Source organism: Puma concolor, chromosome B1, assembly GCF_028749965.1.
Source record: "Puma concolor isolate L17-30 chromosome B1, mPumCon1.1.hap2, whole genome shotgun sequence".
NCBI lineage: Eukaryota > Metazoa > Chordata > Mammalia > Carnivora > Felidae > Puma > Puma concolor.
Genome location: NC_141670.1, coordinates 311,308 through 331,175, shown reverse-complemented (window position 1 = coordinate 331,175; position 19,868 = coordinate 311,308). Strand labels below are relative to the sequence as shown.

The 19,868-nt window shown below is 45.1% G+C and overlaps 1 protein-coding gene across 13 annotated transcripts; it reads left to right on the top strand.

Annotated features, from left to right (window-relative positions):
• Positions 1–253: 253 nt before the first annotated feature.
• Positions 254–18,955, top strand: LOC112869956 (uncharacterized). Of its 13 annotated transcripts, none has more exons than XM_086703016.1 (8): positions 1,876–2,234; positions 10,320–10,364; positions 11,935–12,021; positions 12,800–12,965; positions 13,686–13,812; positions 14,541–14,636; positions 15,144–15,226; positions 15,678–18,955. In XM_086703016.1, the coding sequence occupies exons 4-8, from the start codon at positions 12,852–12,854 to the stop codon at positions 17,466–17,468; spliced, it is 2,211 nt and encodes a 736-aa protein (XP_086559142.1). In that variant the 5' UTR covers positions 1,876–2,234; positions 10,320–10,364; positions 11,935–12,021; positions 12,800–12,851; the 3' UTR covers positions 17,469–18,955. The 13 variants fall into 13 exon arrangements, with proteins under 13 accessions (XP_086559143.1, XP_086559149.1, XP_086559145.1 ...); XM_086703013.1 differs by having other exon boundaries at positions 10,320–10,714; XM_086703018.1 differs by lacking the exon at positions 1,876–2,234 and adding an exon at positions 12,291–12,427 and having other exon boundaries at positions 9,440–10,714.
• The last annotated feature ends 913 nt before the right edge of the window (positions 18,956–19,868 follow it).

Here is a 19,868-nt window from a genome sequence, read left to right as displayed (position 1 = left end):
GAAATTGGTGTAAAATTGCTTAGGACCCAACAATATTTTCAAAATGTCACGAAGGCTGGGAAAGCACGGAGACCTCTAGCATGACCCTCACACAATACGGTTAAAAGGGAATGCATTTGGGATGTGCCCCCTGCTACCCCCCCGCCCCTCTGCCAGCCCTCCGCTGTTCCCGCTGGGTCGAGCCCGGGCACTCCCGTCCACTAGGACCGTTTCCCCCAGTGCACAGGACCCCCCACGTGGCATCCTCTAGGCTGCTCATTTTACTCACTCTCCCTTCGCGGTCGCCCGGCGTCTCCCTCCCGGGCTTTCTTCCCTCAAGTCGCCGCCCACTCGGCACTCGGCGACGGAACGGATGCCGTCTACGTCCTAGCAGCTCACTTTCCAGTGGGATATCGGGAATGTAGGCACACTCTGGCAGGTACGGCCGGGGGAACAGGTTTGGGGACAGAACAGCACGAGGTGTCACACAACGGGGTGGTCCCCTCCCCCAGCCCGGGGCCCAGGGGCCTCGCCCACAAGGTGACCGCGAATGGAAGGCCTGGCGACGGCAGGGCCTCACTGCAGGAGGATGAAAATGGCTCGGATGTGAGTCTTGTGCGAGGAATGGAGTCGGCCGAATGTCACGGCCAGGGGCGGGAGGCGGCAGCCCCGGCACTAGCGGGGTGTGTGTGTGGGGAACATGAAGACTAACATTTCATGTACTGAGGGCGGACACGGCGTGGGCGGAGACTAGGGAGGGAGAGCAGAGACCACGCGGGGATGTCTGCGGAGGGGCCGGGCCGGTGTAGGACGTGACCAGCGTGGGGCGGACCCTAAGGAAGGTGAGCGGAAACGGGGCCTCTGCAGGACGTAGACACCGTGAGGCGGCACTTAGGCAGGGGATGTGGGGACCGGCGTCAGCGGAAGGGCGGGGCCGGTGCAGGGCGTAGCCGGCGTAGGGCTGGGCCTAGGGACGGCAAGAAGAAATCAGAAGGGTACGTAAGCGGAGAGGCGGTGCCGGTGCCGGACGTCTCACACATGGGGCGGGGCAAAGGGAGGGAAAGCGGGGAAGGTACGTCAGCGGAGGGGCCGGGCCTAGGGAGGTAGATCTTAGGGCTCAGACAGGACTTCAGGGAGGGGGGGTGCCAGAAGCGTTAGGAGGGGCGGGACCTGTGAAGGACGTGGCCAGCGTGTGGCGGGACCTGGGGAGAGAGTAAAGAACAGGGTCGGGGCGTAAACGGAGGGGCGGGGCTAATATATGACGCGACGACCGTTGGGCGGGGCCTATGGACGGTCAGCGGGAACGGGACCATAGCCATGGGGCGGGCCCGGTCTAGGACGCTGCCGTCATAGGCGGGACCTGGGGACGTTATAGTGTAACCTAAAGGACACGTAATCGGAGGGGCGGGGCTACGGAGGATGAGCGGGGAAAGGGGCGTTGACCGAAGGGCGTGGTCGGTACAGGGCGTAGCCAGTGTAGGGCGGGGTCTAGGGACGGTCAGCAGAGAACAGAATGGGAGGTAAGATGAGGGGCGGGGCTGTTGCAGGATGACCGGCGTGGGGCGGGGCTAAGGGAGGGTGAGACAGTGGGAACGTTTGCAGAGGGGCAGGGCCTAGGGTGTTTGGCGGGGGCGGGGTGGGGTCGGTGCCGGTTAGGGATTGGTCAGCTTGAGGCGGGGCCTGGGAGGATTTGGGGGGGAGGGGAAAAGAAGTCAGCGGGGGGGCGTGGCCGGCGTGAGACGTGCCTGGCGTAACGCAGGGTATAGGGAGGGTGAGTGGAGGACCCAACATGGCGTCAGCGGAGGGGCGGGCACTAGGAAGAAGAGCGGGGGCGGGGCCGGTGCAGGACGTGGCCAGCGTAAGGCGGGGCCTGGGGGGGGGGTGAGCGGGGAGCGTACGTCACCGGATGGGCGTGGCCGGTGTAGGATGTGGCCCGCGTGGTTCGGGGCCTAGAGAAGGTGAGCGAAGAGCGGGAACGGTACGTCAGTGGAGGGGCGGTGCTTGTGAAGGACGTTTCCAGCGTGGGGCGTGGCCTAGAGAAGTTGAGCCAAGGTCCGGCTGGTTTCTGACGTGGCTAGCGTGGGGCGGGGCCTGATCGGGGCGTGGCCCCGTGCCGCCCCGCCTTTCCGGGTCCTCCCCTCCTTCCGTCCCACGCGCCGGCAGCCTGGCCGCTCTGGTCGGTTTGTGGGTTTTGGGTGTCCGAGGGATCCTACTGCTGCTTCTCTACCTACAGAGACTGTTTCGGGCAGTTCCAGGTGAGACTCAGAGCCCTGGGGCCTCTTGCACTAAACGCGCCGATGTGTCCTCGTTAGGGTGACAGGTGTGTGTGTATAGCCCGTTGACTGGACACGCCGGGCTGGGGGTGCGGGCCTCGCGGGACCTCGGAGGCCGCCCTTGGCGCGGGTAGTGGGCCGACCAGGGCAGGCGGGGTCTGTGCTGTTGGCGGAGAGCCGGCGGGATCGGCGCGACGTGGCCCAGAGCAGGGGGTGCTCAGCGGGAGGCTGAGTGTCCGGGACTTGGGGAGTAGCGTGGGTGCCACCGAGAATCGCTTTAGGTCTTTAAGTCGTCGGTGTTGCAGCTTCACGTTTTCCTGGGGCGACTCCCAGAGCTATCTGAAGATGGTTTTTTTATTTTGAGAAGTATGAGATATTCTTTTATTTCTTTTCTTTTTGTTGTATTTAGAGAGAGTGCAAGTGGGGGAGGGGCAGAGGGAGGGACAGAATCCAAAGCAGGCTGCAACCCGGCATCTAGCCAATACAGCGCTAAATCTCAGACCCTGGGATGATGACCTGAGTCAAAATCAACTCCGATGCTCAACCATCTGAGCCACCCAGGCGCCCAGAGAAGTATGGGGTATTTTAATCACTGTTTTTGTTTTCTGTTTCTTAATGCTTTATGTCAAGTTGGGATAATGAATGAGGCCTGTAAAATGGATTCCATTTAGGGAATGTGTGGATTTTGATTTTAATTGATGAAAATTTAATTTTCAATATCTGAGGACATTTGAGAGGGATGTTTCTTGTTTCCCATTGTTAACCTTAAAAACAAAACTGCCAGGGGGCGCCTGGGTGGCTCAGTCGGTGGGCATGGGACTCTGGATTTCTCATCCCTTGATGGCAGGGTCATGGGATGGAACCCCAAGTCGGGCTCCGCGCTGAGTGTGGAGAATGCTTGGATTGTCTCTCTCCCTGCGCCCCTCTTCCCTCCCCTGCGCGAGAGCGCTTGCTTGCTCGCTCTTTCTCCCTCTCTTAAAAAAAAAAAAAAAAAAAAAAAAGAACTGCCTGTTATTTTAGCAGCAACTGTTGGGGCTATTGGGGAATGAATAAAAGAGAATTGCAATCTGGGACAAACAAAGCTTTAGAAAAACTGTAGGGAAGCATGGGAACCAAGGGGAGGCTTGCTTTTTTAAGGAGGAAAGGGGTAATTTGGGAAGGTTGCCGTGAACTAAAAGTCCATAGGAGTAAACAGAGTTTGAAGTGTGGTGGTTTCTCACTGGCTGAACTGTTGTTCTGGGGGATAAGGAAAATGTCTCTTCCTCCTGCTGGACTTGTTGAGTAGTATCCACGTGCAGGGCCAAGTCCCCAAAGGGTCCAGTCCCTCTTCCTGTTGGGCCTGCAATTGACTGTGTGTTCTAGGGTGTAAAAGTTTTCCCTGCCACATCTGCCCACTCCATTTTAGGGAGGTTTCCTATTACTAGGTTTCACACCATAAACATTAAAAATCAGTAAGGAAATTAGATTTTCAAATTTAAATAGCTTCATTTATATCTTTTTAAAAGATTTATTTATTTTGAGAGATCATGAGAGGGGAGGGGCAGAGAGAGAGGGAGACAGAGAATTCCAGGCAGGCTCCGCACTGTCAGCAAAGAGCCCAGTGTGGGGCTCAAACTCATGAACCATGAGATCATGACCTAAGCCAAAATTGGGAGTTGGACGCTCAACCCACTGAGCCCCTCCAGGTGCCCCAATGTACACGTCATAAACTTTAACGTGGAAGTGGAAGTTAACATCTCTTTTTTATGTTTCCTTTGGAAAATCTGATCCTGGTTGGAACTTGGCACTACCTGACTCTAAATACTCTGCTGCATAACTTCTCAAAGATTATTTACAAGAGAAGACATTCTTCTGGCTTTCTCGAAACTTTTTTTTTTTTTTTTTTTTTTTTTTTTTTAAATTTTTTTTTTCAACGTTTATTTATTTTTGGGACAGAGAGAGACAGAGCATGAACGGGGGAGGGGCAGAGAGAGGGAGACACAGAATCGGAAACAGGCTCCAGGTTCTGAGCCATCAGCCCAGAGCCTGACGCGGGGCTCGAACTCACGGACCGCGAGATCGTGACCTGGTTGAAGTCGGACGCTTAACCGACTGCGCCACCCAGGCGCCCCTCGAAACTTTTTTTTAATAGTTTCTTTTTTTAATGTTTATTTATTTTTGAGAGAGAGCGAGCAAGCAGGGGAGGGACAAAGAGACAGACGGAGGATCTGAAGCGATCTACATGCTAACCACAGAGAGCTGAATGCGGGGCTTAAACTCATGAAACATGAGATCATGACCTGACCCTAAGTCAGATGCTTAACCAACTGAGCCACCCAGGTGCCCTCTTTCTCAAAAGTTTTAAGTTGATTTAATATTAGTATTTGAACTCAAATCAGTTCAGAAATTGGAAGATATATTTCTGTTAGGCAACAGAACGGTAACCACCCTGGAGGTCCTATAAAGAAGAGGACCCAGTGCTCCTCCAAGTCTCCAAATCTCCATTCCCCTGAGCTCAACTTACTCCACTCAGACCTGCTGGGAAGTGGACTCCATTAAGGAGCCAGGACTTTACATCATTGGTGGTTAAGTGACCTTGACATTTGGACTCTCCGTTTGGTTTTTCTTTTTCCCTCTATGCTTACCTACGAGTCCAGTGATAGAATTCTGTCTCTGACCCATCCAGCCTCCAGACCACCTTCTCTGTTAAATCTTCAGTGTTTAGGTGTATACATAATATGCACTTGGGAGTCTCCACATTAGATGGAGTGAGTTTTCTTGGGTCTATGTGGGGTACATATCCCTATGAGTAACTGAGCCCAAAAGGTGGGTATCTTGAGTAAACCAAACTCTGTACACAATGTCTTCAAGTCTCTGTTTTCCTGGGTCCTTTTTTCAGGAGAAAATTCAACCCTACATAAGTACTGTTTATTATAATGGAAACTATTATTAAACCACTTTTCATTGAGGTTACAAGTTATTTCACATAACTGTGAATATTGACTTGTGCATTGGCTTTTTCATGTGTGAATCTGCATGTTATCAAAACTCTCTGAAGAAAGAGCTCTGAACACATGGCTACAGAGCATACACACACAAACCACTGGTAGCGTTTGCTGAAATGTAGTAGCTGGTCAGGCCTGGGGATTATTGATGCTTTAATGGCATGGAGAACAATGATGAGTGATGTCAGCTGACTCAGCACATGACAAATCACATTGGTGATCTTCAAAGACTCAAAAGGATGACTGAACCTGATAGGTTGAAGATAGCATCTCCTCTCTCACCTGAATGACCATTGTCCTGTGACTGAATGTTAACACTCCACTGCATAACTGAGACAAAAATAGGATGTCAGAACTTCAAATGACCCACCACTCCTGTATTGAAACCTTGAGCCACTCTGCCTCTTCCTGACACCTGGACATAGCAGCTGTCTCTCAGTCATATTGAGCTTCCATCAAGGAAGCTTGCCTTTTCCATTAGAAGCCCCGTAGATATCAAAGATGCATAAAACATTGCAACATAAGAACTAGGATATCCTGGGAAATCTTTGGGAATTATATATCAACAGGGCAGAGCCTAGGGATTTGATATTCTCTTATTGTTTTCCAGATTGAACACTGCTAATGTTCTGTCTGGTAAACACTAATTATCTTGCACTGCTGAGTTAAAGGGTAGAAGGAACCATGGGCTCCTGGGTGGCTCAGTTGATTGTGCAAACGGGTTTGGCTCAGGTCATGATCTCACGGTTCATGGGTTTGAGCCCTACGTCGGGCTCTGTGCCAACAGCTCAGAGCCTGGAGTCTGCTTTCAATTGTGTCTCCCTCTCACTCTGCCCCTTCCCCTCTCACACTCTCTCTAAATAAATAAATAAAACATAATAATAATTTTAAAAACGATAGAAGGAACCAGCAGTAGGAAGCCAACTATCTCGGACCCAGTATAAGTGTCTCTATCTTATTACTTTAAGATCAGTGTCTGCTTTCTCCTCTCTGCCTCAGATATCATTGTATTGGGATAAATATAAGGAGCTCTGTCTCAGTAATTGTATCATAATCCTTCTATCCATTTTCCTTTCAAAACAAGTTTCCATATTGTCTTTTGTTTGCCTAAAAATTACACAAACTGATTTTAATACTTTTTGCAGTGATGAAAACAGCACAAAAGATATTTAATAAATGCTGAAACCTAGCTAGCTTATTAGCTGTCACCAGAGGGCTGTTACTGTCACTTTCTATCCCAGTGCCTAGACCCACTTGCACATTCACAGTCCTGTTTGGCTTGTCCCACCTTAGAACATTTGTACTTGTCTGTTCTTCTCTGTATGGCTCTTCCCCAGATCTCGTCATGAACGCCTGCCACTATCATTTCTCTACTTTCTCAGAACCGCATTCTCTGAACACGTTTTTACAACAAATTTTCTTTTCTAACAACAAATATTTTCCGGATTTATTCAAGTAGGTCATATTTACAACTGTGCCTAGGGGCCCCTGGGTGGCTCAGTTGGTTAAGCATCCGACTTCAGCTCAGGTCATGATCTCACAGTTCACGCGTTCAAGCACTATGTCTGGCTCCGTGCTGACAGCTCAGAGCCTGGAGCCTGCTTCAGATTCTGTGTGTGTGTCTCTGCCCCTCCGCTCTCCCTGCCTCTCTCACTCTCTCCCTCTCTCTTTCACAAATAAATACACATTAAAAAAAAAAGAACTGCCTAATATTCAAAAAGGGGAATCTCTTATGTCTGTTTTTGGGTTTTTTTCTTATAGAGATCTTTGTAAATTTTTATTCCTGTATAATTTATCAACATTCTGGGTCTTGAATCCATATGTCTGTGACCCCACTGCCCCTGCCATTCTGCAGAATGGATGTCGTGTTAGCAGGCATGAAAACTACAGGAATCTTCTTGTCCATTTCCATCAGAGTTCTTGGGTGACCAGGTGCATTGTCAATGAGCAGTGATATTTTGAAAAGGTTATTTTTTCTGAGCAGTAGGTCTCAACAGTGGGCTTAAAATACTCAGCAAACCACATTGTAAAGAGATGCGCTATCATCCGGCCTTTGTTGTCTGTTGATGGAGCTCAGCCAGAGTAGATTTAGTATAATTCTTAAGGGCCCCAGGATTTTCAGGATGGTACATGGGCATTGTCTTCAACTTAGTCACCAGCCGCATTAGCTCCTAACAAGAGAGTCAGTCTGTCCTTTGCAGCTTTGAAGCCAGCCACTGACTTCTCTCTGGCTATGAAAGTCCTGGATGGCATCTTCTTCCGACAGAAGGCTTCCAGTAGATTTTCCAACTTAAAAGCTGTTGGTCGGTGCAGCCACCAGCATGAATTGTCTCAGCCAGATCCTCTGGATAACTGGCTGCAGCTTCTGTATCAGCACTCGCTGCCTCACCTTGCAGTTTATGTTATGGAGGCGACTTCTTTCCTTACTCCCACCAACCATCCTCTGCTCGCATCAGATGTTTTTCTGAAGTTTCTTCACCTCCCTCATCCTTCAGAGAATTAATTGAAGAGAGTCAGGGCCTTGCTCTGGATTAGGCTTTGGCTTAAGGGAATGGTGACCTTCTATACAGACCACACAAACCTTCTCCATATCTACAATAGGTCTGTTTCGGTTCACTTTTTTTTAATGTGTATTTATTTTTGAGATAGAGACAGAGCACGAGCAGAGGAGGGGCAGAGAGAGAGACACACACACACAATCCTAAGCAGGCTCCAGACTCTGAGCTGTCAGCACAAAGCCCGCAACGGGGCCGGATTCCATGAACCGTGAGATTGTGACTTGAGTAGAAGTCGGACGCTTACCCGACTGAGCCACCCAGGCTCCCCTCACTTCATATTCTTATCACCCATGTGTCCACTGGACTTGCACTTTTAATTTCCTTCAAGGACTCTTCCTTTGCATTCACAGCTTGGCTGACTTTTTGGCACAAGACACCTAGCTTTCAGCCTGTCTCTGCTTTCAGCATGCCTTTCTCACGAAGCTCATTCATTTCTAGCTCTTGATTTAACGTGACAGACCTTGAACACTTAGGAGGCCGGTGTAACGGCTGTCTCATGAAAAGAGGCCCAAGGAGAGGAGAAGAGGGACAGCTGGTAGGTGGAGCAGTCAGAATACACGCAACACTTACTGATTAAGGTAGCCCACACCTATGGGCACAGCTCGTGGCACCCCAAAACAATTGCAATAGTAACATCACAGATCACTGAGCACAGACCACAGTAACAAATATGATAATGAAAATGTTTTAAATATTATGAGAATTCCCAAAATGTGACACAGAGATAATGTGAGCAATTGCCCTTGGAAAAATGGCACCGATCAACATGGCGTTGCCACACACCTTTGTAAAAAGCAGTATCTGTAAAGCACAATACAACAAAGTGTGCCTGCCTGTAGTTAAGACCTGGAGGAGAAGAGGTTCTGTATTCTTCTGGGCCCAGGCCACCGCCTTCAGCAGCCCCCTCCTCTTCATCTCCGGGCAAGCAAATGAGATCCTAGAGTAGACCCTTCCTCTTCTCCAAGTCAGATTTAGTTGGCATCCTACCGACTGCCATGCTCTACACGCACAAAATGTGATAGGTTCCATGAATAAATTATACCTCCAATGTTCATTTTCCCATACATAGGATGTGTTTCAACTATTTTTGAATAATACGAAAAAGTATATATGTCTTAGGATCTGTCTTCATATATAAAAGAATAAATTACTTGAGAAGAAAAATCAGGCAATGTATTTTCATTTCAGGCACAGGCATTTGGTTCCCAAAAGAACAGTTTGTCCCTTTTTTCTTCTTAATGTGTTTGTATCAAATATAAAAGTGAACCTATAGTAACTCTCAAAAGGAAGCATTATTTTTAAAGCGGGAATTTAAGGTAATCAGGTTCTCGTTTCCCTGGTTCTCTGACACGTTCCTGTCTTGCCAGCCTCGTCACACTGCACCATCCTTGAGCCAATGAGGGCTTCTGCTCATCAGAAAGGAGTGTCTGCGGTAGGGGACTGTGGACCAGGCTTGTGCCACACAGAGAGTGGAGCTCTATTAGAGAGTAAAAAGGATACGTGGTCAGATCCTGCGTTGTTTAAGGGCTCATTTAGAAGAGATCATTTAAAGAAATTTTTAAAAAACAAGAAAACTTTGTGTACAGAATCTCAAAGGATATATCTTTTAGGAAAACTTGTAGAAAATACAGATGTTTTAGTCAGTTTCCTGTAAACTTATTTGAGCAAAGCCTTAGGACTCCCCATGGAGGTAGGCAGGAGCACTATTAGAGACTTTCCCCCCTCCCCTGGTAACAGAACTTGTGTAAAATTGCTGAGAGAAGCCAAACCATTTGTGTCCCAGGGGCTGAGAGCAAACTACAGTCAGGTGAGTTGGGTGGACTGGACGGGGAGGCAGGCTAGTGGATTTCTGAAGATGATGGCAAGTCTAAAGGTCCTACTTGCAAGGCCAGTGAGAAAGCAGGGAAGAAGTTAAAGCTGGAGAGTGTTAGGAATGAAATTTGTGCTTGTAAGTGACATTAGCCCCACCCAGCAGCCTCTGGAGAGGGGAGTGGTTGCTGGAGGTTGAGCTCTAGAATCACTCTTGAACACTGGAGACCACCCTCCAGGCTGGTGAGAGCTTCCATCTGCTGGAGGGTAATCCTGCCCACCTCCATGGGGACTGATGGATCCTACCCTGGGGACCCTTCTGGACCTCACCCCGTGTACCTCTTCATCTGACTGTTCATCCTTGTAATAAACCAGTAAAACTGAGTAAAGTGTTTTCCTAAATTCTAGGAGTCTTTCTAGAAAATTGCCAAGCCTAATTTGAGGGACTGTGAGAACCCTTGAATCTACAGTACTCTCGGCAGAAAATGTGGGCAGCTTGGGCACTACATTTATGGTTGGCATCTGAAGTAGAGGAAGTCTCATGGGGCTAAGACTTTGAACTTGTGGGATCTGATGCTGACTCCAGGAAGATGGTGTCAGAATGAACTGAATCCTTGGACACCCAGGCAATGTCAGAGAATTAGTTGCTGGTGTGAAGAAAACTATTTATATGAATTTTTAGATTTTGAGAAATCTATGACTGTTGTCTGTTACAGGGTGTTGGTCAGTAAGTGGGTGGAAGAAATGGACGTATAAGGAAGGTAAGAAGGCAGAACTAACAAAATATGCTTTTTTTTGGTCTCAGATGTTATTGAGCACGAGCCATGTAACCAGGCATTGGGATAGGTCATGTGTATGCAGTTGGAATAAAACAGCTTTTTTTATTTTTGGGGGGTGGATGCATGCAGAAAGGATTACATGGGAATTGAAGTGGGCACTAAAAGGAATGGAATTAGGGGCTGATAGACTTCAAGTGGTGTCAGAGGACTGTAGGTTCCCAGGTGTGAGGAGAACCTGGGCATGGGGAATGATTCTGTGGACAAGCTGGAATGAGAGAGGCTGTGATTGCTGGAGGGGTCTCAGATTCTTCATCTGACAGGGGGAATTCCTGGTAAGTCCTGGCAGGGGGCTGTACCTGTGACCATGTTTAGAAATCTGAATTTGGGAAACAACATAATTGAAATACTGGCTGTATCATTCCTTACCATGTAACTTTCTCATATTACTAATGCTCTCTGAAACTGTTCCTGTCATTTGTTAATGTCATTCTGGGCTGCAATAGTAAAATATGTGGAGGCTTGAGCAACCCACATTTATTTTTCACAGTTCTCAAGACTGGGAACTCCCAAGACCAAGGTGTCAGCAGATTCAGACAGACCAGTTCCTGGCTTGCAGAAGCCTGTCTTTTCACTGTGTCCCATCTTGGTAGAGAGAGAGCAAGTGAGCTGTGGTCAGTTCCTCTAAGAATGACTTCAATCCCTTCATGGGGGACCTCCTTTCATGACCTCATCTAAACCTAATTACCTCTAAAACGCCACACGTCCAGATACCATCATGGGAATTAGGGCTTTGACATCGGGATTTGGGTGGGAGTGGAGGGGACACAGGAATTCAGTCCATAAGAATGACTATGCTGAAATCAGCAGAGTCTTTGTGAGGATTAATTAAGTGAATGTTTTTAAGTTTCCAAGCAGAGAGTCCTATTATTAAACTTTGAATTTGTCTTCCTTATTTTTTGGACTCCAGGTGTAAGGAGGTGAGTTACGTCTACTTTTGTTTGTGATACAATATCATTTTTCCATGAAATGCATTTAAGTAGAAACAAAATTTTGGTAAGAATTCAGTTTACCAATATGTTTAAATATACAATTTATGAAATGCTGGGGTGTCATTTGTGGTGATGACTAATATACGACAATATTCCAGTTACAACTTTACTAAAATGTCAGATTGAACAAATATATTCCCTTATAAAACAAAACCTCTGCCTTGTACATTTTGTAAGTCAAGCAGTTTTAGGTTTGGCGTTCAGAGAGAGAATTAAATATCCCTATGAAAAAGTTGGCAGTTAACTTAAAAATAATGATTTTCATTGCCTCATCTGAAAATAAAAAAGAATATTCCTATCTTATTGACGAGCAGCAGTAGCCAAAGCCTTGTCACTTCTGATCCGAGCGGAAGTGAGAGCTCCCGCAATTGTCTCAGGGCATGTGGCGTGTTCTTGTAGGGGGAGCTGGGGGGTTGCATGCAGGCGCATCAGGGATTCGTGACCAAGGGGTCTGGGAATTGAGGGTAAGACTGGAGTCTCTTGGCTTCTCTCTCCTTGCCCAGCTTTTCCTGCATATGGTTTGCACTCTCTGTGAGTGGAAATCCGGAGGAAGAGACGTGGTGGCCGAACTCTTGATGATGCAACTGCAGGTGGGTGGATATGCGATCCTTCTCCGAATGATGCCTCTGTTGCCTGTGGCTGGGAAGGCTTCTCTTGGCCCAAGTCTTCTAAGTGCATCCAGGCAGTTTTCAAGGGTCTGGGTTCTAGTTCATTGTTGCCAGGATGCGCGGATACTTTTTGTTGGTCAGGGATGGATCAGGAAGAAGTCTCCTTTCCAGCATTTACACCAGTGCATCTCGTGCTCCTTAAGGATGTCCTTGCAGAAAAGAAATATGCAGAGTTTTCCTTCTTCATGCAGTGCATGGGCTTGGTTGGTGGGTGATTTACCCGTGGGCCATGGTAGTGGCTGCAGTGACCTCGGCACGTGGTGACAGGTGATAGAGATGAGCAAGACCAGCAGTTTACACTCCACTGAGGAGGCGGGCCTTTGAGCAGGTCAGCTCTGCAGTTTTCCAGAGAGTACAGGAAACTTTTGTGTGAGAGAGGAAATCAGCCATCATTTCTTTTCCCCTCAGTTTTAAGCTTACTAAAGGTTTGGTAACATACACTTGACTAATCTGGAAACTTCCAAAGATGACTAAATCCTCTTTACTACCCTTATCCCTTTTCACCCATTTTCCCTCGTTATAATTAAACTTTTTAAAATTGGAAATCTGAAAACAGTGCCTAGGGAGTATTTTTCAAAAAATTAACTCTGTATTTGGCAGAATGTGGATAAAACTAGAGTCAAATTTAGAATCCTGTTGCAATTTTAGAAGGATTAGAGAGGCTACAAGTAATCGAGAGGATTCTATTGCCTTTCAACAGAAAAACAGGATTAACATACAGAGGATTGATGCAGTGATCATTGTTGTTAACAATGGAGAGCTCACTGCAGGAGAGATCACTGTGGGGCCATCCTTCGGACGAGCCATCTCAGGAGCCCCTAACCGGACCGCAGGACCTGTCTGCCCTGATACCTTATAAAGAACAAGTGAGTTTTTAAAATGAGAGGTGTGACTTGTTGACCCCAAGTTCTGCATGAGAGTTGTTCATCCTGCAGAATGCTGGGCATTGCTTCATAGGTGTCTACCTTTAATGTTAATATACCTACACTTGTACGTATGAAGTGTTTGCTGTAAAAGAAGCATCTGCACATTAGCTCACTGGAACTCTCAGTACCACTACGTATGTATATATGTGTGTGTGTATATATATATGTGTGTATATATGTGTATATATATATATATATATATATATATATATATATATATATATGTATACACACACACACATATTTTTTTCTTTTTTTAGTAATTTCTACAGCAAGCTGGCACCCAAACTCATGATCCTGAGGCCAAGAGTCACATGCTCTTCCAACTGAGCCAGCCAAGTGGTTCTCAATAGTACTTACTATTTAACCTATGTTATAATTGCCACCCAGGATGTCAAAATTACCAGCTTATTTGAAAATTGCCAGGTTATTTCATATTGAGATTCCTTTATGATGAAGTAATTGTGTGTGTATTTCTGTTTGAATGTGTCTGAAGGGCAGAAGGCAGATCGGCACAGTAGGAACATTTGATTTGAACCACAAATGGAATTTCAGTTTTCTATACATACAGCTCCCCCATCTGCTATCACTATCATGTTGACAGCTGCCCCATAGGGATTGTTCAGCCTGGCCCTACTGAAACAATATCTGATATTTTAGGAATCTGTGACCTACAAAGATGTAGCTGTAGACTTCACCCAGGAAGAGTGGGCCCTGATGGACACATCCCAGAGAACGCTGTACAGAGATGTGACGCTGGAAAACATTAGTCATCTGGTCTCTGTGGGTGAGTCTGTCACCATCTATTCATTCATTCATCCATCCTTCCATACATCCATTCATCTTTTTGTTTATTAACCTTGTATCCAGGAGAGCTTCCACATATTCTAATACAGCTGTCTGCCCTAACTCATATCTTTTGTAGCATTTCTGAATACTAGATGGAATTTGTAAGTTTCTTTACTTTCATCCTGTGTGTTACATGATAATTTGAATACAGTCTTCTTGGCCACAAGTGTATATCTACTGCACTTTCTCCAAGACCCAGAACAATGCTGGGAATACAATGAATATTTTTTGAATGAATAAATAAATATCCTGAATATTTTCTGTCCTGGGCAGTATGATGAAGGGTGAGCACTGTAGAAAATGTAATATCTTGTATCACTTTCCACATAAAACTCCACAGAATATTCTGGTGGAGCTTATGTGTATTGTATTCCTTTGAAAATAGTGTTAATCCCCTTGTGAGAACATTTAATTCCTTCTGGATGCAAACACTAAGCCTTCTGCTCTCTCTCAGCTTGGGCAGGAGCATCAGCAATCAGAGATCTTACTGTCCTTGGGTGCAGTGTCAGGCTCAGAACATTTATCAATGTTTTTAGTGTTCAAGGTGTTATTCTCTGGGCTGTTCTTCCACGCTCATGTTCTTCCTTGGTTGCCTGTACAGTAGAACATCAGGCGCTGTTCTTGGCACAGAACTGAAAATTCACATACCATTCTCCATTGATATAGGGTGTCATTTCTTCAGATCAGATGTGATCTCCCAGTGGGAGCAAAGAGGGGAGCTGTGGAGGGAAGAAAGAGGACCTCCCCAAGGCTGGAGTCCAGGTGAGCTGCAGACATGCGCTCAGTGTGAGAAGGCTAGTGAGTAAGCAGGGTCTTATTGATGTCAGTGCAGATTTCCTTGAGTGAACGACAGCTTCAGAAACTGTGAGTGGCCAATGAGACAACATTCCTCAGACTGTGTCATTATTTCTTCCATATGAGTTTCTCTTCATGTACCTGTACTTACATTTCACCTCAGGCAAGCAAATGTTCCTGTCCTCGTTGGAGGTAAAATTTCACATTGTGGTCTTTGTCATGATTTCTTTTAGGATTTCCACTCTTGATATTCTCTGCAACAGCCCATCATTATTTTATTTTTCTTTAACTTAAACATTGAGTTTTGTTCTAATTGATATTATTCTAAAATGTATGTTCACCAGTATTTTCCTCAATTTCACATCATTTGGTCATGTGTGCTTACGTGGTCTCGTGAGCTTTTCAACACTTTAATTTCCTACTCTACTCAAGGTATTTCTTAGGTTTATTTCTTTTTTTCCTCAATTATTTTAGGCATGAAAAACAGCCATAACAAGCAAGAAATAATACCTATGCAAGATATCTGCATGAACGACCCACCTAACTGCTGGACAGTAGTAAGTGTCATGAGGAGGAACCTTGCCTATCCACGTTCAAGGCCTGGGAGGAGCCTAAATTATCAATTTAGAAGGATCATATAACGATTGTTACAGTTTGATATAAGTACCTTCTCAGAGAATGTGATTGGAAATTTAAATATGGGGAAGAAATTATCCTGGACTTAAGATAAAATTATTCTGATAAGCGGATAATTGTATAACTATGGTTTATTGGCATGACACGTAATGATATCTTCATAAACTCTCAGCCCTGCAATAAGGATGCTACAAAGGGTAAAAATGTGCATGCTGGAGATGAATGCCCCATGTATATGTAAGTAAGTGATCTGGGGAAGGTTTTAGTTGGAGATTATCACTGAGTGGTCAGCCTGGAATTCATAGGTAGAGAACTGGGTGCATGCATTTTTGGGAGAAGTCCTATAACAGTCTCTCATCTCTTTCCCAACAGCAGAAATGTCACACGGGAGAAGACCTCTCTGTATATAGTGGGTTTGATGAAGTTTTTACTCACACGTACACATTGACTCAACATGTCTTAACTCACACTGTACGGAAACCTTATAAATGTAATGAATGTGGAAAACACTTCACCCGAAACGCCAACCTTCGTACTCATAAAATAACTCACACAGGAGAGAATCCATTTGCTTGTAATCAGTGTGGGAGGCGCTTCAGGTATTTTTCATCTTTAACTAGACATAAGCGAATTCATACTGGAGAGAAGCCTTATGAATGTCGTCTATGTGGCAAAGCCTTTGTTCGAAGTTCCATTAAACGACATGAGAGAACTCACACTGGAGAGAAACCATTTAAATGTCATCTATGTGGAAAAGGCTTTGTTACTAGGTCTAATCTTCGAGAACATGAGAGAACTCACACCGGAGAAAAACCATATACATGTCATCAGTGTGGAAAAGCCTTTGTTACAAGCTCTAATCTTCGAGAACATGAGAGAACTCACAGTGGAGAAAAACCATATAAGTGTCATCTATGTGGAAAAGCCTTTGTTCAAAGCTCTTGTCTTAGAGACCATGAGAGAATTCATACTGGAGAGAAACCATATAAATGTCCTATATGTGGAAGAGCCTTTGTTACAAGCTCTTGTCTTCGAAAACATGAGAGAACTCACACTGGAGAGAGACCATATGCATGTCATCTATGTGGAAAAGCTTTTATTCAAAGCTCTAATCTTAGAGACCACGAGAGAACTCACACTGGAGAGAAACCATATACTTGTCATCTATGTGGAAAAGCCTTTGTTACAAGCTCTAATCTTCGAGAACATGAGAGAACTCACAGTGGAGAGAAACCATACAAATGTCATCTATGTGGAAAAGCCTTTGTTCAAAGTTCTTATCTTAGAGATCATGAGAGAACTCACACCGGAGAGAAACCATACAAATGTCATCTATGTGGAAAAGCCTTTGTTACAAGCTCTTGTCTTAGAAAACATGAGAGAACTCACACTGGTGAGAAACCATATACATGTCATCTATGCGGAAAATCCTTTGTTCAAAGTTCTAATCTTCGAGAACATGAGAGAACTCACACTGGTGAGAAACCATACAAATGTCATCTATGTGGAAAAGCCTTTGTTACAAGCTCTAATCTTAGAAAGCACGAGAAAACTCACACTGGAGAGAAACCATATACATGTCACCTATGTGGAAAAGCCTTTGTTCAAAGCTCTTATCTTAGAGAACATGAGAGGATTCACACTGGAGAGAAACCATATACATGTCATCTATGTGGAAAAGCCTTTGTTCAAAGCTCTTGTCTTAGAAAACATGAGAGAGCTCACACTGGAGAGGAACAGTATATATGTCATCTATGTGGAAAAGCCTTTGTTACAAATTCTGATCTTAGAGACCATGAAGGAACTCACACTGGAGAGGAACAATATATATGTCATCTATGTGGAAAAGCCTTTGTTACAAACTCCGATCTTAGAGACCATGAGGACACTCACACTGGAGAGGAACAATATATATGCCATCTGTGTGGAAAAGCCTTTGTTACAAATTCTGATCTTAGAGACCATGAGGGGACTCACACTGGAGAGGAACAATATATTTGTCATCTATGTGGAAAAGCCTTTGTTACAAATTCTGATCTTAGAGACCATGAGGGGACTCACACTGGAGAGGAACAATATATTTGTCATCTATGTGGAAAAGCCTTTGTTACAAGCTCCGATCTTAGAGACCATGAGGGAACTCACTTTAATTATAGTGAATGAACATGGAAGTGCCTTTAGCCACAGCTCTAATATAATATCAACCACAAGACTCATGTAGGGGAAGTTCTATGGTCATATTCATTATGGAAATGCCTTCATTTTTAATTTATCCTTACATAACATGAGTGAACTGCATGTGGAGGAACCCTATATTTATAATCAAGGAGGAAGAGACATTAGCTGGTCTCTGGTCATAAGTTGGACAAGAAAATCCACTATGAATAATAATCTAATCTCCCTTAAATGGGAAATTACGCAGGAAAATCTTTACAGAAGGAGATCACTCCAGGACAATAACAGAAAAATTAATGCTGAAGAAGTTATTCATTATTATATGCATGGAAAACCTTTACTAGTAGAAAAACTGTTGTAGGCATGTGAAGTTTCACACTCTATATAATAGTGAATGAATGAAAGTCTTCAGTGATTTTAATTCCGTAGTCAACATGTAGTTTCTCACACTGTATATATACATTGATAGAATCAGATGAAAGGTTAGACTTTGCATTAGAAATCCCTGACTAGGAAAAACATTTATCAAGAATGTCTTAATAGAGTTTAGTCATTAAATTGTAATTTTGCCTAACGGCCTCTTACTATAAAAATATAAGAAAGATATGTAGAATTGTGACATCATCTGGGAATTCTAAATTCAGTATTTTGTAACTAATTTTTTTGCAATAGTTCTTGGAACTGCATATGAGGCAAACTTGTTGCTGAAAAATCCATTATGTTGGTCAGGGTCCTATTTTTCATGCAGCAATAGTAATTATGATTGGATTCAACTAGAAAGTGTCTTTGAATATTAACTGAAAAACATAGAACACAAGATGATGCGTCATTACTACATATTGTTAACCACGTATGTAGGTCGTAATGATGAATTAAAGATTCTTATATAGATAGTTTGTGACCGAACCCTGTATAAATTTTCATTTTAAAATGCCATTATTGAAAAAAGAAGGGTATTACCTAACAATAAGGGGGTCCATTCAACAACAGGATATAACATCTGTAAATATTTATGCGCTCAACATAGGAGCACCTACATATATAAAACAAATACGAACAGATGTCAAGGGAGAGACAGTTATGCAGTAGAAGGGGGATGTTAATACACACTTTCATCAATGAACGAATCATTTGGACAAAAATCAGATAACATCTACCGTAAGTGACACGTTAGATGAGATGGACGACTTCACAGAGGTACACCGCACACTTCATCCCAAAGCAGCAGAGTAACATACTCTTGGCAAGTTTCCATTGAGACATTCTCCAGAATTGGTCATAGTTACTGCCTGTTAGTAGCAATGAGTAATTTTTTTTTTCTCTTTTACCCAAGCCATGTAATTGCCCCTCTTCCTCTTTCTCCTATAAAGCCCTTGCTTTCACCCCACAGATAGGACACGTTTCTGGTTACTGCTGGAATCGGTGCTCCCCAAACTGCAAATCTTTAATCCCAAGTAAACACTCATCTGCCTCTCGTTGCAGCTCTTGTTTTCAGGTGGCAATGGGGACAAGTAATGTTTCTTTTCCTTTCTTGGCCAGGCGCTACAGAGCGTGACCTGGGAGAGCTGACTTTGGAAGGAACTCTCCATTCTGGCTCTCCCAGTTTTCAGAATCCAACCCGCAGCTCCAGAATGAGTGTGATCACTCTGCCACTGCCTCAAAAGGTGCCATCATAGGCCACCAAACGATTGAAGAAAAATAATAGTTAAAAAAAACCTTAATATTTATTTATTTTGGGGAGGGAGAAGGAGAGAGAGCATGAGCAGGGGAGGGACAAGAGGGGGAGAGAGAAAATCCAAGCAGGCTCTGCGCTGTCAGTGCAGAGCCCGATGTGAGGCTCAAACTCACGAACTGAGATCATGACCTAAGCCAAAATCAAGAGTCAGATGCTCACTCGACTGAGCCACCCAGGTGCCCCTCCATTACATGTTTTGATGACTGCCCCGCAACGGTGTGTTCGAACTCAACAACTCTGCCACCCACAGCCCCCGTCACTGGTGCACACAGATTTCCCCATCTCTGAACCATTCAGACCCTGGATTCCAGTTTCACACTGGTCAGGATCTGGCCTTTTCCTTCACCACGGCCCTAACAAGTCTCACATGCCTGATGCCACGATGCTACTTTCCCTTCTCCCAGGCTCCCCAGTGGCCTGTGGGCCTGTAATGGACTCGCTGGTGCTCCGGGGTTTGAACTGTTGGCAGGCAGACCTTGCTTTTCACCTCCTGCATGCACTGATCCCACGGTGAACAAAACGCCCTCGACACACACACGCAATCTGATAACATGTTCTGACAATCACATGTAGACCTTCCACCCTGACCACACTCTCAACAGACACAATAATGGCCAACACCCCCACAGGCAGACAACGCAGGGACACACAAC